This window comes from Sparassis crispa (genome assembly GCF_003851025.1).
Source record: "Sparassis crispa DNA, contig_000001F, whole genome shotgun sequence".
NCBI lineage: Eukaryota > Fungi > Basidiomycota > Agaricomycetes > Polyporales > Sparassidaceae > Sparassis > Sparassis crispa.
In genome coordinates, this window is record NW_020939748.1 from 3,188,671 (window position 1) to 3,205,265 (window position 16,595).

A 16,595-nucleotide genomic window follows, 5' to 3' on the forward strand; every position below is an offset into this window, starting at 1 on the left:
TGACGTGTGTTCGAGAGTCATGGGGTGTGGGAGACACTCTACACTTTTCTGTTCTGTGATTGCATCCATCTTTTGAGATCAAGCCGATAGCTCTTTGAGAGGTCTAGAGTGGCGAGAGTTTGGGGAAGAGCGATATACCATCTTCAATCTAGCTTCCCTTACCTCGAGAGTGGAGTGCTCTCACTGCTGTGACGTTCTATCTGCGGCCTTGCAAAGCCCATCGGGAACTTAAGAACGCTGAGATGCAGAAGTCACATCACGGAGACAACGCGGGGATCACGTGCAAATCAGCAGGAGGACGTATGCCAGTGCGCATTACCTTCGCCATCAGTACTTATACCGGCATCAACTTGTGTTCTTTTTCTGGAGAATTCCTGGCAATGCGATCCCACATCGAAGAACTCTGTTCAGCAATGGACCCGGGCGAGAAAGCGCGGAAAACGTACAGTAGGTTAAGCTTCTGCTAAGCCAAGGGCAAGGCACTGGTCCCGTTCACAACATATAGGGGACATTCCGATCCCATGTTATCCGCCACCCCTCTAATGCCCGCCGTTAAATTCCCGCCGCCCGCTTTCTGGAGCTCTTTTGCACCTCCTGCTCGCCATGGGCGTGCTACGAACTAGGACCATCCGCGACCTCCTGCTCGTGCTCCTGGGTGCGACAGCCATGCGCCTCGCGTCCAGCTTCTTCCAGATCTTCACCCAGGAGCAGTCCATCATCGTCAACACCCAGATCAGCTCCAGGATCATACCCCAAAACGACGTCCACGCCCCGGCCGCAGTCGTCGACCGCGGGCGCAAGCAGGTGCAGGAACAGGTGAAGGAGCGCACCGCCCAGAAGTCGGTCGTAACAGAGATTGCAGACGTCTCGCATAACTTCCCCGAGACCACCATCGTCTCGCACGCTCCTGGCTGGACCGTCTTCCGCAATCTCTACATGTCCAATGGCACCCTCTTCGTTGTAACAAACGAACCACCAATGTCTTTCCCGGACATCCAGTACATCACTTCCACCGGTCGGCCCGCAGAAGCGACAGAGGAGAGTGTCCGCGCTCGCATGCCCACCACCGACAACATGGACTTCATCACGCCCGCCCAAGCACGGTTGCGCTGGGGCAGCAACCCCGACCGCTGGGAGCGCAACAGGGTGTGGTCCGTCGAGGGCAACACCTTCCTCTTCAACGACCCGCACCAGTTCCTCGACCACTATTACCACTTCTGCGCGGAGCTCCTCTTCGGCGCCTGGGCATTCTGGTCCGGCGCGTTCAAGGCCGTCGTCGACCCTTCCTCCGCCAGCCTCACCACCGCACCGCCAGTACAGCACGTCATCTTCGCGCACGCGGACGCCTACGGCTGGCGGGACGGGCCCGGCTTCAACTCGTACTTCATGCGCGCCGTCTTCCCATCGATCACGGTCGAGGTCGAGGAAGACTGGGAGGACCGCATCGACTCGACGGTCTCCCCCGGCGCCCGAGCCCGCGCATGGCACTTCGACAACGTGCTCCTCGCGGACCGCTCCGCCGCATTCCGCGGCGAGGCGTGCGGCTCGCGCACGCAGCGCACCGCGGCGGAGGCGGTCGAGCATATGCGTCGTGCGGGGAACCTCACCCGCTGGTGGTGGGAGCCCGTGCGCCGCGCGGTGCTCCGCTTCGCGGGCGTCGACGAGCGTGTGATGGACATCGGCGTGCGCGCGGAACAGACTGCCGCGGCCCTTGGCAAGACGAGGCCGCAGCTTCTTGCGGGCGCATCTGCACCCCCGCTGCATCTCGGCCAGGACGTGGTCATCACGTATATCTCCCGGCAGGGGTCGAAGCGCCATCTGATAGAGGGTCATCATGAAGCACTAGTCACGGCCTTGACGGAGATGTGCAGGCGTCACGGGTGGGAGCTTAACATCGTGCAGGCGGAGAGGCTGAGCATGGAGCAGCAGCTGGAGTTGGCAGCACGCACCACGGTATGTCCACCCACCGTGATAGTTTTCCCCTTCGGTTGATCCAATCTCTCGTAGATCATGCTAGGTGTGCACGGGAATGGCTTAACGGTGGGTAACCCGCAAACGTCTGCGTGCCCTGTTCACTGACAGTACACACTGTTCAGCATCTTATCATGATGCCCGTCACGCCCATCTCGGCCGTCATCGAGATTTTCTACCCGACCGGGTTTGCGCACGACTATCAGTGGACGACACACGCCCTGGGCATGCGACACTTCGCCGTGTGGAACGATACGTGCGTCCCGCCTTCAATCTATAGCTCCTAAATTCAATCTTCACCTCCACACAGATACCATACGGTGCCCGACAAACCAGACCCCAACTACCCCGAAGGCTTCCAGGGCACGCAGATCCCCGTCTACCCGCCAACGATAACCCAAATCATCGAGGACCGCATCGCGGGGCGAGTATGACGTCGTTCTCGCCTACACATCGATCCTCTCTGTTACGAATCCATCTAGCCTGTACGCATATCTCCTTAGATCTTACGTGGCCCGCCCTGCCAGGACGTTAGCGCACACATTGTTGTATTCCCGGGACTTTGTGTATTCTTGTTTTTTTTCCCCCTGGTATTGTGGTTGTTTCGATGCTGGACCTGTACTCTTAATGCTCTGGACCATACTATACATACCTCCTGTCGTAGGCGTAATGATGCTTTCGTGCTCTACCGTGAATCAATTGCACTTGTCTTGGGCGAGAGCGGCACATGGTGCCCTCGGAATGCGGATTATGTGTGAGTACTATACCACAACAGATCAACTATGCGGGCTACTAAGATAGCGGAGAGAAAGGCCAGACAGATGGCAATCAGAGGTGGGGTAGAGTACGGAGGACCAGTGGATGTTTCATGAATTGATACAACAAGTGATGACAGCGACAACAGTTGCAGGGTAGACGAGCGAGATTCAGAGGCAGACTGAGGCAAGTAGTTGCAGGATGACGAGAGCCTTCATTCACTGGCAGCAGAGTTCAGCATTCGCCGAGGAACGAGTTCTTCGGGAATGGTTGGCCGTAGTCTTTCCGCCACGTCGTCAAGTTTGGGTCCGTATATGCCTCGATGTACCTAGTCACCCCGCGGCGCCGTCAACCTCCGAACCTCAGCGCGATGAGCACAGCACGCACTGGTCGATATACTCAGCAGTGGGGAAGCCCTCCGGGTCGCACCCGATGTTGATGTAGTCCTTTGGCTGATACACGCGCACGTAGTCCACGCGCAAGTGCACCGGGAACGGGAGCGCACTGAGGTTGACAGCGCCGAAGTTGTACGACATCCCGAGGTTCATGATGATGTACTGCAATAAAAAATCAAGAAAGAAAAGAAGCATGAGTGCGGAAACGGCGGATCAGAGGTGAGGGAGAGAACCATCGGTTCCTGCGAGACGGGACGCGCGGAGATCTGCGCGAGCGGGTCTGCGGCCATGCCTGCGACGTTCAGCATCCAGGAGACCTGGTTATTTGCTACCCAGGCGATATACTTCCGGTGCAATGAGCCGTTCGCGAGTTTAATAGGGGCCATGGAACGTACCGCATTCTCGAACCCAGGGACATATTCAAAGCCAAAGACAGCATAGCAGCCAAGTTCATACTCGTAGCACCCAGGGTTGGTATCAGTGATGACAGACGTCGCCTGCTGCAGTACACCGCCCGCGTAGATGTTGTGCACAGAGACGCTGGGATCCGGGATGACCTGGTTTTCACTGGTGTTCAGCCAGTTATAACCGGCGTTAAAAGGCTAAGCAGGTCAAGTCAGCTTCGTGAGTCTTGAGACACACACGAACCGATGATATTTACGGCCCACTGAGCGGATTGTGACACCTGCCCTGTCAGCGGCGTACCCGTAATCTGCGCCTCAAGCATGTCGATCTCCGGGGCAGCCCGCCCAACAAAAGTCCCATCACTGTGCTTGGGCCCAGGATGGCTCTCACCAGGGCAAGTGCACCTGGAGAGCTTCTGACCCGGAAGGTACGACAGGACGCCGCCGTTGTTCTTGTCGCCGTTGACCGTAGCAGCCACCGGGTGGCCGTTCACGCTCTGATTCGCAACCGTGCCGACGTCGCAGGCGTCGTAGTTGTACGGCCACTATTAGAAATCGATACTGAGATTTGGTTGTGACAGAACCAGCGCATTTGAACTGACCATGCCTTCGAGACTTGCTCCGTAACCCGCGCGACCGAGGTTTCCCATAGTCCATATCGCAGGCCATAAGCCGACTATGTTGTTGACGCCAGGAAGCGAGACGTTTGCCTCGATGTATCCTCCAGTAAAGCAGAACTTGTTCCACGACGACATCAAACCTAGCGCACTTTAGTACACCATCGCCAGAGGGTACTCGCGCTCACCGCCTTGGTATTCCAGGTTGTGCATATTCTTCTGGCTGAGTGTAATCACCAGATCGCCGCCCTGCGTTGTAACGGCGGAGGGATCATACCACTCCAAGTTGTTCGTCTCCCAGTAGTGCAGGTTCACCGCCTCCCAGTACGGATCGTCCCCCGGGTAAAATGTGCGGCCATCCACATTGAACTCGTCAGAAAATACCAGCTGCATCTCGCCGCCGCCGTTCCAGGACGGTTTGGTATGCGCCGAATCGGGGGTGGTGAGGTCGATGAGACCATAATTTCCCGGAAGCAACGGTACCTAATGGTTCAAGTTGCTTGAGGAACCAGTAGGAAACTGAAGAAAATTGAAACGTACCTGCCCCGATGCATTGATCCCGCCGAGGTTATAGCCGCCTTGCGTAGAGTATCTGACGGATGTGAAGTACGATATGATGGGATATCCGAAACTAGGATTTGATCAGTTCAACAGCGTACTTGAGACTACACGTGGAAACAGACAAGGATTACTCACAAGAAGGCGACTAGCCCCGCACAAAGGAAGACCAGGGTCCCAAGGTTGATCAGACCTCGCCAAGAAAACATGTGTCCGTCTCTTTCGATGAGCCTGCGGTTGACGCCATACTTGGGCTCGTGGATGTCGTCGTCTGTTTCTTTCAGATTTAGAGACAGGTTTGTTCCCCATTCTTCGGGATCTGCAGAAAGAGGGTACTGCCCAGAAGGAATATGAGAAGCGAGAGGGCGGGTTAGTTAATCTGGGTGATTCACCTCATTCCCGAGTAGTAGAGGTCGTCCTGCGCCAAGAAATGGAGAATCCATCTGGTGTTGCATTATGCAGAGTCTATCCCACACTCAGAACCAACGTACCGTCGCCAATGACGAACTACTGATGCTTGTAAGAACGTGGTTTAGTCGACTATTGCTCATAAAGTAAGGTATTGGCCCAGGCCCCTGCTGTGAAAGTAAGTTTGTTGACGAAGGCAATGATTGGTATTGGTCGAGATTTTTTTGACGACGGAAATCAGAGAGCGACATAGCGACACAGCAGTAGAGGCGGGAGAGACGGAGTGGTGGTTAAAGAAAAGGTAGCGAGGGAAGGGAATTCCGGCGAGTCTACTCCATCCTCCAAGAGTTCGTGTCAGGTTCGGGACATGGAAGCACCTTCCATGTCAACCTGCAGCCAGGCTGACGCCTCAACTTTGTCTTTCACCAAATTATTCTCGGCCCATAAACTACAGAAAGTCCACTTCACCCACGACCAGAGCACGCAGCAATGCATGTGAGCAAGAGATCTGAAGACTTTGAAGAGGCGTCGGTATATTGCCAGGTTGATGTTTCAGTCGAACATCTAAACTTTCCATATGAGGATTCAGTGGCGGCCGCCAACGGCGTCGGTGGACCGTCCCGATCCGGGCTTGGAAAATCATCGGTCACTCCGACGAAGTTCAATCTCATCCAGATAGTCCCACTAGAAATCTTCATTATTTATCAAACGGAGAAGCTGCACTGACAGATGTACCAAACTTAGGGCCCATTATTTGACACGCCCGCACGAATGCCACAACGTCGTCGGGACATCTCATGCGCGTCGTGATCACAGGATTTATGTGGCCCTATCTCATAGCGATAGCGGCAATATGTCGACGTATGCGTGCCAATGCGCCATCGCTACAATTGCCTTCGACAACTTGTCGACTATCAAGTGCATGTGAACAGGATCGCTGGCATGGCTGAGCACACTCTACCCAGGTTATCAGAATCTGTCGTTGTATCAAGTACTCTCGCGGCGGCTGCGAAGCTCGCAGCAGCCTGATACCCGCCTTATCCCAAGAGGCGCGTCGGAAGCTTTGTGGACTGTATATATTCTTGCCTGCAGGCGTCGATGTAACATTCAACCTTCATGTCGTCATTCGAGAACGCTGACAATGGTGTAGGAGACTTCTTGGACTGTTCAGATGTTCCATGTTGTGCCGCAGTTTTATTGCCTCAACGCTATGACGCGTACAGATTGCCTGATGCCAAGATTCGCGCGTGCGACTTCTCCCCATTTACCCTTCTATAGCCCTTGGCCTGTTCATGGAAAGTATCGGTCGCGTGCAATGCCTGAGGAAAGACTGCGAATGGTCGTGATGAAGTGTAACTGATGACAGATCCACGGGTGGAATCATCATCACTCACCCTTCATCACAACTTGAGGGAGAAACCAGTGGTCCATCTGTCATAGCGTGTCCACTCATCACTACCATTCCGGCGAGGAGCATTCATGGCTCGCACGTCCCCATGCAGACGAACAACATCAATGCACACAAGCGATGTACGTCAACCTTGGCCAGCATGGGAACATGCATACGCAGGACGCGCTCAAGATGTCCCCATGATGGGCCATCCTCATGATGCCGCAATCCCCACTTAGACATTACGAACAAAGAGCACAACGCAAGCTTCAATATCAATCCTGGGATGCTGTAATCAGCGCTCACCCAATGACGACACCTTTCCAGCATGCACAACAAAGAAGGGGCACAGACATGGCATCACGGACTAGCATTGCGTGCTTTCGGAGGACACGAATCACGCAGACAAACGTGCATCAGAAGCCGCTCCAACTTCCAGGAAATCGGTCTTCCGCCTCCAGCTTATGTATGCGACTCACGCGACGGACCGGTATGGCCATCACCGTCTTCACCAGAAATACCAGCAAGTAGCACTGAAGACTACAAATACAGCAGGGGAGTACAGGAGGTGAGTGCGGGGTGTATAACACAGATGTAAGTCTGCTGCGCTAGTGCAACGCGTCTACTACATATCGTATTCACGGTGCACGGAATGGGCTAGTGAGATGAGACGAACCAATAAACAAGATGGAGGTAAGCAAATGAATGAGCAGAGGAAATTTAATAAACAATGTGTAGTCCTGCAAGCGAAACGATGACGGAACCGTGACTGTCCGAAAGTGCTGTATGGCGTTAGGTCAGTCGCATAATGATGTAGTGATAGGGAAAGGAACGGATGTGAACCAACGCGGATAGGATAGGCTGACTATATACATGGGAGGAAGGAACGTCATGGGTTCGGGGGGGGGGGGGGGGGGGGGGGGGGGGCGGTCGCAGTCATGATCAGACGTTTGGTATCGCTGAAGGTAAAGTTGTAGTATAGTCGTGTGCCATTTTGTCGTAAGCGTCGAAGGAATGGAAGATAAGGTGGATAGATGAGGGGTGAAGAGAGGATATCATGGACGCTCCTTCAGCAAGAGCGCAGCAGAGCCTGCGCGCGGCTCGCGTGCGCTTTGTCGACGAGCAGGTTCGCGGTCTTGTACGTCGAACTGTACATGTGGTTTATGCCGTTCTCTTCGAGTGTGCGGGAATACCGATTCACAAGTCCATGCTTGTCTGCATGACACTCGCATCAGTAACCACAGCAAAGGTGCGAGACTTCGGAAAATACCCACCTAACCCAAACTTCCGCAAGTCGATCTGCAGACATCGCAACGGGCCTTGAGCACCGTTCCGTTCGTCGTCGTGATCCTCCGATTCCCCGACCTCAGGCCCTTCCGGCGTGATGGGTGAGGAAACGCGAGAATCCAAGATGTCAAGCTCGTCACTGCAAATCACCATATGCCTCTCGCTAGGCGGGAAGAGCGCGGCGAGCAGAGATACTGGAGCAGTAAGTGACGAGCCCTCAGACGTGCGGGTGAAGGAGAAGAAAGGGACGAGAAGGGGAGGTGTCGACACGGCGGATGACGTCGAAGATGTTGATGCAGAGCGTGAGTGGTCATGAGCAGGCTTGAGAGTCTCAAGGTGTGGAAGGAAAGGCCTAGTCTGGCCTGCTGCAGCAAGTACTTCTGAGGTCTCCCGCTTGTGGGCCTCTTCGCTGGGGCTCTTGGAACGATGGTCCTCTTCGTCGCTCGAGTCCTCTAGGTCGAAAACGTCTTCCCAGACCTTCCCGTTCCTCGTCTCAAACAGGGGCGATACAGGCGACATGTCGAACGCAGGGTCACCTTTCGGTGAATCGGGCCCAACGCGTGTCGTGGTGTCGCTCCCGCTCCCGTTCCCTTTCTCTCCGTCACTTGCGACGTTTATGTGAAACGGCACAGCATCAACATCATCGGAGAGGCCGATGGTTGGTAAGTGTACGGGCTCCGGGACCTGATCGAGGGCAGGATGCTCCGGCGAAGGAGACACATGACGGCCATGCGAGGCAGCGGACGAGCTGCTTTCGCCTCCGCTCCCTCGCCTAACCGGCACAATCAACTCAGGAAATGCCACGAGCTTGACGATCTTGAGCCCCCACATTTCCACGCTATCGTCCGATAGCCCGACGTACGTGAGATCGGGCTCCAGGACGCGCACCTCACACCCGGACGGCGAGTGCGACTGCGAGCGGCTCTGGGCCGCTCTTTCTTGCTTTGCATCCGGACGTTCGGGTACCTGGTTAGCAGGGCTATCGTCTTCGAAATCGCGTTGGCTCGATACGTGCAGGTTCTGTGGTACCGTTCTGCCGCCCGAGCTGGAGCTGCTGGAGTTCGTGTTGCTCCGTGAGCGGGAGAATACAGCCCCACCTTCAGGATCAATGCCATGGCGTTGCACTTGCGCCGTCGCCAAATCCAAAATATTGATCGACGAAATATCTTCCCTGGTGGGGGAGAGCATTGGCGAGGTGAAAGTAGAAAGCTGGGCGGTGAGGTTGTAGGGATCGGAAGAATATAGGTCAAAACCGGCAGAGGCGAGAAGAGACATCACTTCCGAGAGACGATAGGATTTTACCTGTCAGACGGTTCGAGTCAGCTCAATGCGGAAATTTTTAAGTGTGGTGGAGTAGGAAATTCAATTCAATGTAGACAAGGTGAAATCATAGCCTGAGGGAAAGGGGTACTGAAATATAAGCGAGTTACGTGTTGGATAGGGAAGGCTGGCAAATTGACGCTGAAAGCTTGGAGGGCAAGTAGGATACTCACGAAGATGAAATCGCACATGTAAGATGACTGGTACAGGATTGATATACCCGCTGCGGCCAGAGGAGCAGACAGCTCATGTACGCGAGCACCCGAAGTGTCTAGATACTCCAGTAAATACCGATCAGGAATAGAGAAGAAAAAACGCACCCAGGCGATCCGAATGAGAGTCAATTTGGAGTACATTCCACTTGTCGGACGAAACCTCGACAGGCTCCCAATCCTCCTTCTGTCTTTTGCTCCTTTTGTGATCTTGGGTGGGATGTGTTTCACCTCCCTCCTCTCTTCTTCGCGACCTCAACTTCTGTGCATCTTTCCTAGCTATCTTTTCGAAGTCCTTGAGGGCATGTCGTTCGGCAAACAGGCTAAGCTCGATCTCGTTGCAAGTAACGTTCAGAAAAATAGGACTGGGCTGCAGAATCTGACGGAGAACGTGCTGGGAAAGCGTTTCTAGGCGTGACCGAGGTAGATGGACCAGGGAGAGAGATACTGGGAGCAGAGATATCGTTACACTGTCAGTCATAACACAGCGACAGGAAGGGGGGGGGCGAGGACGCCTCGTGGAGGAACAGAAGAAAGATGAGGGTGGGTACGAAAGGAAGATAAGTACTTATGTCAGTAGCAGAAGATCTGAATTGTGACGACGGCAAATTCGTCTTAGAAGGATTAACAGGTGATAAAAGTATAGATCTAAGGTAAGACTCGGAGGAGGGCAATTAACAAGCGGGGAGCATTTCATCTCCCCGTTTGCAATTTGTCTGCCCCTTGTCAATATCTGAAATAGCACTTTTTGTTCCCACGTTATAAAAGTATTTCGGGGTTGAACATATTTTTTATTCTCACTCCGCAGCATTGAGCGAATCATGGCCCATTCATTGAGGTATATTTTGGACGGAGCTTCAATGTATACGAGCCCAGCCGCCATCGCAAAAGCGATCCAAGTTCGTTTCTGATGTTTCCACGTCCGGTAGCACCTGGGCTGGCGGAGGTTCACCGCAAATTTACTGTATTTTTATGTCTACAGAGCCAAAATGAAGACAACCTTCCGAGTTCCGGTGAAATCTCTATCCGTCTGATGGCCTCTTCTGATCATGATCGACCCGCTCGCGGCTAGCCTTCCACGTACGCGTATGCGACTGAACACTGAGCTTGGACATGTTCCTACTCTCATACGCCGACTGGTTCCGTATCTCTCAGAATTCGTCCATCCTTTTGCTAACTTGGAGGTGTCCTTCCATCTTACCGCCGTGATGTACCTGTGAGCGCTTTTCAAGGTTGCTACTACGACAGTGATGTGCTACTCAGCGATCTCAATCAATTATCAATGTCAGTCGGTCGAAGTCTCCCGCTCTGTTACTGACGGCATGTAAATACAGATCGCCCCCGTGTTTGACTCTGTCTGGGTCTCATATCTGCATCATAACGCACTGATCAGTCGCACGTTGTCGAAGTCAGCTCTCTCCCCAATCTTCCTTTACTTCTCACGGATGATTCATCTTGTCCCCCCTCTATGTGCGGTTGCTCCTCATACTGTCTGGTCACCGGAACGTTGTTACGCACATGCACTTCCACGTCTACGGGTCGCTTGACCCGTGGAGAATGGACGATTTCCGGTTATGATCGGGTGAGTCACATATTCGCCGCCATGTCCAGGCTGGAGGAACCGAGAGCGTCGTGGTTTTTGACCGCTCTATTACTCAGACCGTAGCATTCGTGGATGCCAGCAACATGGCATTAATTACTCGGTGTCCTTGCTATCCTCTGGGTCTTGAATCTAAGAATCTGACAGGGTTGCGCTTAGTCAAGAAATCGTTTAACCAAGACCGAGCAAGGGTCTCAGCAGCTGCTTGATCTGGGCCCGCTTGCTGCAGACACATTTTCGCGGGTCTGGGCATCACGTACGCACGGAAGGTGTCGAGGCTACTGTGTGCCATCCAGGTACGTAAGGCGCTCCTTGCCGTTTTGGATGCGACGCCACAAGGGGTACGGTTACCTTGGAGCGGACCTGCCTTACAGAGAGCTGACTTTGAGCAGGCCGACTCGAGAATTTGCATCTGGAAATATCTCACCAGGGATGCTGCATGATTGTGTTTCCCTCAGTCCCCGTGCTTTTTTTTTTTGGCACGGCACTTCGTGGAGCACCCATTGGTCACTGACAAGTTGGTTAAGTGCGCGTTCCGACTTCCACACTGCAGATGAGGCAGCTCCATCTCGACGGTGTCCATAATGTTCTCAAGGCGTGTGCGAGACGGCATTCAGTCTGCCATCGCAGACGCTCTTCTCATGCAGGGTGATGCGCTCGAACGGAAGTTTGGCATTCAAACTTCTCGTTCAATGCGTTTTAGGGCCTACGTGATGCGGCTTAAGCTCGTGTTCCCCTCGGTGTGCCCCTTGAACGCCGGCATTCTTTAGATCGTCCTCCACTTAGAACGGCAAATGTTTATGCACCACTCGTCCGTGGCCCGGCGGCAAGGGCAAGTCCTTCGGGACACTGCCTCGTCCAGATGGGTCGAGTTTGTTACGGCCTAGAGAAGGGAAACGTGCAGGCCGACGAAGGTAATGGACGGCTTCGCCGTCATGCCAGAGGGTGAGCGATACATCACAGTGATCTGCGGCTGACTGCATTAGGTCCGTGTGTTGCGATGCCGTTCTAAGCTGTTGTGCTACTCCAAGGAGAGAGGCGAGTACTCGCAGTACTTGCACGGCGTGCGAGGGATGGTCCCGTGTCCACGGCACCCGTGCACTATGAGTCTGCAAGGCAGACATTCCATGGTAAATCGTGAGTACCTCATCATGCGCAATAAGAGACAGTAAGATATGAAAGCGGTATGTATTTAGGTATGCATACGGTAGGTGGGGTAAGGTACTCGGTATGACACATGGTATAAAATACAACATCAACTCGCACGAGTACCGTACGGGAATGTGCTGGGTATAGAGAGAGTGCGCGGCAGATGACCGACGATGCAATTATGTTGGTGCTTGCATATGAGCCCGTTGAGCAATCTCCTGATACCAGTCATCGAAGGGCGGAAGGTCATCTTTGTCTTCCCCTCCGTCTTCCAGTTCAACGTCTTCGCCTTCATCTTCGCCTTCAACTTCAACGTCTTCCTCCTCGTCTTCCTCCTCTGGCTCAGTGGCTCCGTAAAGTTCAACGCAGGGCTCTCCCTCCAGGAGGATATCGTCAATGTCGTCCGTCATCGGGATCGCATAGTAGCGATCACCAGTTCTGGACACTATCTGCGGCCCTTCCGTGCATCCCGCCGGCCAAGCGACGGAGTCGCAATCAGAAGGGCCGTGGTCCGCATAGGACGTGAGCAGCGGTTGTACAGACCTGTCTGTACTCTCGGATACGAACCTGTCTGGAGTGAGGGGCTCCAGCACGTTGGTCTTGCTGATGCTCCGTGGGGACGGTGTGCTCGCCGGTGACGCGCTGTAGTAGCAGTAGTCTTCGCCCGCGAAGGTTGATTCGTCGACGTTCACGAAGTCGACGTAAGATGCAGGAACTGTCAGGAAGCGACCGTAGCCGTAATCCTGCGGACTTGACGTGACGTTCGCAGAGAGTTCCCAAGGATTGTTTGGCGCAGGCTCCTGGATGACGATATGTGGCGTGGTGCACGGCGTCGTGGAGTCAATGATGATAGCACCGATACACCGCCTGTAAAACGACAGCAAAGGCTAGCGGCCTGTCAGGGACCGTATCTCATAGCGCATTATGTGCCAGTAGCTTACTTCAGCGGCATCTGACCACCGGAACGGCTTCTCGAATCGTTGCAAGAAGCCAGGTGTGTCCCATCGGGCACGGAAAAGAGGTGCCAATGAACAAACAATCAAAGCCTATCCCAATGATGTTAGAGAAGAGCAGATACATAAGAAGCAAACTTACGCAAGCCTTGAATGCATGGCGATGCACGGCAGTTATGACACAGTCAAAGAACAAAACCTGCCGCTCCTGCGACGCGGAGGCGATCTGGGATGATAAGCGTGTTAAGCTGTGATGCTGAGCCAGCGGACGTACAGTTTGTCGGAATCTTGAGAGACTGAATACTCTTGGTGGGTGGGGGAGCACTGTCCGGCTGTCCGTACCAGATAAAATATCTGAATGTCGAGATACTCCACACTCCACACTCCCATCGCGACCTTTTGGAACTCCAGCAAAAGGAGGTAGAAATGCTAAGGGAGTGGAAACGTCTTGGGGTGGTACAATCAAGTGATTTGTCGACTGAGGATCAACCCTGTTAATCCAAGCTGCCCAGTATAGGTCCCATATGTCGTCTGGAGGAGAAATCACGATGTGTGGGACATGATCCGGATCCAGAGAATCTAGGACTAGATTTCTTCGGTCACGCTGAAGCGCCAGTAGGAGACTCTGAAAGAGAGTTAAACAGCCCGTACAATGCATTCCGGAAAGACTGACTGACATTCCGCTCCAACACAGGCGGCGACTCCGGAATATGAGTTGAATGGGCCCTAGCCACCTCGACTGTCTGTTAAAGCATGTCAGTACGGGAGGGACGAAGATGACGAGAAGAACAAACCAGAATGTCAGCCATCTCCGCTGAATCATTTTGGAGGCAGTTCTGGACGGTGTCAGCGTATGTTAGCAGAACCAGCTGGTGGACTCACATCAAGTTCGGACGGATCCTCCTCCTCACATGCTTCCGGAATAAGTTCCAAGCTTGGGAATCTGTATGCCTCACCTCTTGTGTGAGGTAAGGGCCCGTTGTCTGTCCTATGAGGAATCGCACTGTGCCCACAAGCAGCGTGCCCGCAGTAATCGCCGTCGTCTGCTCTCTTGGCATGCCTCTGTTCCCCTGCGTCTGAGTCTGGTTCGGAGCCCTGGCCCCATCTGTTTTGCTGGAGGAGAGTGGGATTCGTGAGCTTATATGTAAGAGATCTCCTCCAGCCTTGGGATTTGGGTATACGCAGGAGGAGTCGCAAGGCTAGGTGAGAGGACATACTTTGCAGAGGGCCCCCTCCCCTACTCTGGAGCAACGCCTTAACCTATCCGGCGTTGAGGTGGTCACGGACAATTTGAAGGTAACCTGGACACAACCTCGGTCGCATTTATCCAGAGAACAAGGACTGGAACGTTCAGCCACCAGCGCGTCGGGCTGGGCACGTGTCACTGGGATCTCAGCGGTAGACGGTCGCGATGTGTTCTCTCTCAATCGTTGATCCAGGCAAGGAGAGGGGTTGGCAGAATAGTAGCCATCCGATAGCTGGTCGAAGAAGTTCAGGTGGTGGGAAGTAGAGATGCTGCACAGCACTCTCGTCGCCATCCGAGTCCAAGGTCGCCGCCAGGACAGAGGATAATTAGCACAGTTAGAATTCGCGAGGGCAAAAACGTCGTTGTAGAGGGGTACTGAGAGTGTGAAGACAGGAGGATTACTTAGTCCATATGCTTTTGTGCCATGGAGAGCTGAGAGGGAGATGATAGTTTGGACAGCATTCATTGTCCTTTGTCAACCCGATATTTGTTCGTTGCCACCGCGGGCGTCATTTCCCACTCGAGCTATCCTTCTATCCATCCTACTACGTCCACCCATATTCGAAACCTGGATGCAATACAAGCCTGCCTGTGTACCACACTTTCCGTCGGTGGAATAGGCGTTCATCTCCATGCGGAGTGATCCGTGAATATTGGTCCTAGGATCTAGTCCTCCTGACCAGGTGCTGACTTCGATGAATATTACTTAGGCCTGTACATTGAACCAGTGTCTTTACAGGTTCTGACTGCCTCCCAACACTGGAAATTGTGCTCTAACGTTGTCGTACTGGTTGCGCCAGGCCGCAAGGTATGGGCATGGTTGCAATAGCCTGGTCACCCTGGGAATGATATCCAGAGCTGTCAGTTGGAAGTGAAAAATCCGGTAATGCAGTGCCGCCCTTCCTGGCTGTGGTTGAGTGGGTCTCACTAGATCATATTCTGGATGTCCTCCCCAGTAGACCATCTTAATGCAGCACATTTACCAGCTGTTCTCCAAAGAAAAAAGATAGCCCCGGGAGAGAAGGAGCCGTTCGTAAGGAAGTGGTTCGAAGACGCAAACGAGGAATGGTGGAAGGTCAGTCTATGTGTTACATGAGATGGCGAAACGAATACTGATGCATGCTTCAGTACTACATTGATTGCCTCGAGCGACGCTATATCAGAGTGCGATCCCCAGAGCGTGGCGATCCAGACTTCGTTATAGGACCTACTGTATCCCCGTGGCAAGCAAGACAAATTCACATGCTGACGTTCTCTGATCCAAGATACGCTACTCATATGACAGCCTGGCTTGAACAAAAACGGCAACATAGTTCCTGTCCCGGACCCTCCAAACGGAGCAAATGTGCCGCTTATTCGCATCATAGCATATACTGATCGCGCTTGCGAGTAATTGCAGAAGTGTGCAGTCGAGGTATATTTGCATGCGATATCAACTTCAGAGGTGGTACTGATTCACGCCATGTGGATGGTAGGTTCTGGTTGAGAATGAAAGTGCCTATCCAGCTCCCCTTGGCGCCGAGATGTGGTCATAAATGTGCCCGGGGGCTTCCAGTAGCGGAATCCAATGCGGTCGTGGTTCGGGCCGCCACCCAGGTCGAGGACAATAATGATGAGTCCCGTGATCGTGATTACCTTGATCGACCTGCGCGTGCAAATATGGGCTCGCACTCTCCGTATGCACCTGTGCATGCCGGTGAGACTGTACGAAGTGACGACGAAAGGAGGAAGGCGCACCTGTACCAAATATGTTGATCTTGACTACGAGGAGACATGAGGTGATCTGATCATGCCGACACGCCTATTCTTCAACTGCAATTGATATACTGTGCAATACTATACAGGAAGAAAGAAAAACTGCGATGATACACACCGTCATAAAGTATGAGCTACATATTTGCGTTACTTACAATGGGTATGATGTTTGACAAGAAGTTAATCAGAGGGAACGAAAGCGAGCGTTTACCAAGAAGGGGTCCGTGAATCGTTATGCCAGACCTGAAATTCTTACCGATTTCTCGAACCAGTGGACTTCCTAGGAAGGTCCATTCCATATGTTTCGTCTTCCCTCGCTTTGAGAGCGGTCTCCCAAATACTCTCTCCACCCCTGGCGGCAGCCTCCCACTCAGCGCAAGCATCCTGGTCTACCCGTGGCGAAAGCACGACGTACAGCCTCTCGTCCACCTGTCGCGCGCGTCGCACGAGCTCGCGGAAGCCATCGCGGGGAAGGCCGTAAGATTTCCTGCTCGAGCTCGAGCCTGAGCTCGTCCAAGAAAGACGACGGATCTCGTACCACGGTGTGGTCAAGTAGTTCCGCTCGTCCATGGTG

General features: G+C 53.5%; 5 protein-coding genes across 5 annotated transcripts; 1 reads left to right on the plus strand and 4 right to left on the minus strand.

Annotated features, from left to right (window-relative positions):
• Positions 1–603: 603 nt before the first annotated feature.
• Positions 604–2,405, plus strand: SCP_0211380 (hypothetical protein; the record flags this gene model as incomplete). Its single annotated transcript, XM_027755048.1, has 4 exons — positions 604–1,953; positions 2,008–2,040; positions 2,097–2,227; positions 2,282–2,405. 4 exons carry the CDS (start codon positions 604–606, stop codon positions 2,403–2,405), a joined length of 1,638 nt encoding a protein of 545 aa, XP_027610849.1.
• A 556-nt stretch (positions 2,406–2,961) lies between these two features.
• On the minus strand, positions 2,962–5,156 carry SCP_0211390 (Beta-glucan synthesis-associated protein; the record flags this gene model as incomplete). Its single annotated transcript, XM_027755049.1, has 10 exons — positions 2,962–3,055; positions 3,115–3,284; positions 3,356–3,466; positions 3,518–3,724; positions 3,784–4,071; positions 4,129–4,286; positions 4,332–4,626; positions 4,684–4,774; positions 4,840–5,036; positions 5,094–5,156. 10 exons carry the CDS (start codon positions 5,154–5,156, stop codon positions 2,962–2,964), a joined length of 1,674 nt encoding a protein of 557 aa, XP_027610850.1.
• Positions 5,157–7,568: 2,412 nt separating this feature from the next.
• SCP_0211400 (hypothetical protein) lies at positions 7,569–9,799 on the minus strand (the record flags this gene model as incomplete). Its single annotated transcript, XM_027755050.1, has 4 exons — positions 7,569–7,714; positions 7,774–9,088; positions 9,280–9,377; positions 9,427–9,799. The coding sequence occupies 4 exons, from the start codon at positions 9,797–9,799 to the stop codon at positions 7,569–7,571; spliced, it is 1,932 nt and encodes a 643-aa protein (XP_027610851.1).
• Positions 9,800–12,246: 2,447 nt separating this feature from the next.
• Positions 12,247–14,078, minus strand: SCP_0211410 (hypothetical protein; the record flags this gene model as incomplete). The annotated part of the gene is made up of 8 exons (XM_027755051.1): positions 12,247–12,954; positions 13,009–13,113; positions 13,163–13,246; positions 13,295–13,645; positions 13,698–13,763; positions 13,815–13,856; positions 13,903–13,926; positions 13,977–14,078. 8 exons carry the CDS (start codon positions 14,076–14,078, stop codon positions 12,247–12,249), a joined length of 1,482 nt encoding a protein of 493 aa, XP_027610852.1.
• A 2,195-nt stretch (positions 14,079–16,273) lies between these two features.
• Positions 16,274–16,591, minus strand: SCP_0211420 (hypothetical protein; the record flags this gene model as incomplete). The annotated part of the gene is made up of 1 exon (XM_027755052.1): positions 16,274–16,591. The coding sequence occupies one exon, from the start codon at positions 16,589–16,591 to the stop codon at positions 16,274–16,276; it is 318 nt and encodes a 105-aa protein (XP_027610853.1).
• Positions 16,592–16,595: the final 4 nt, after the last annotated feature.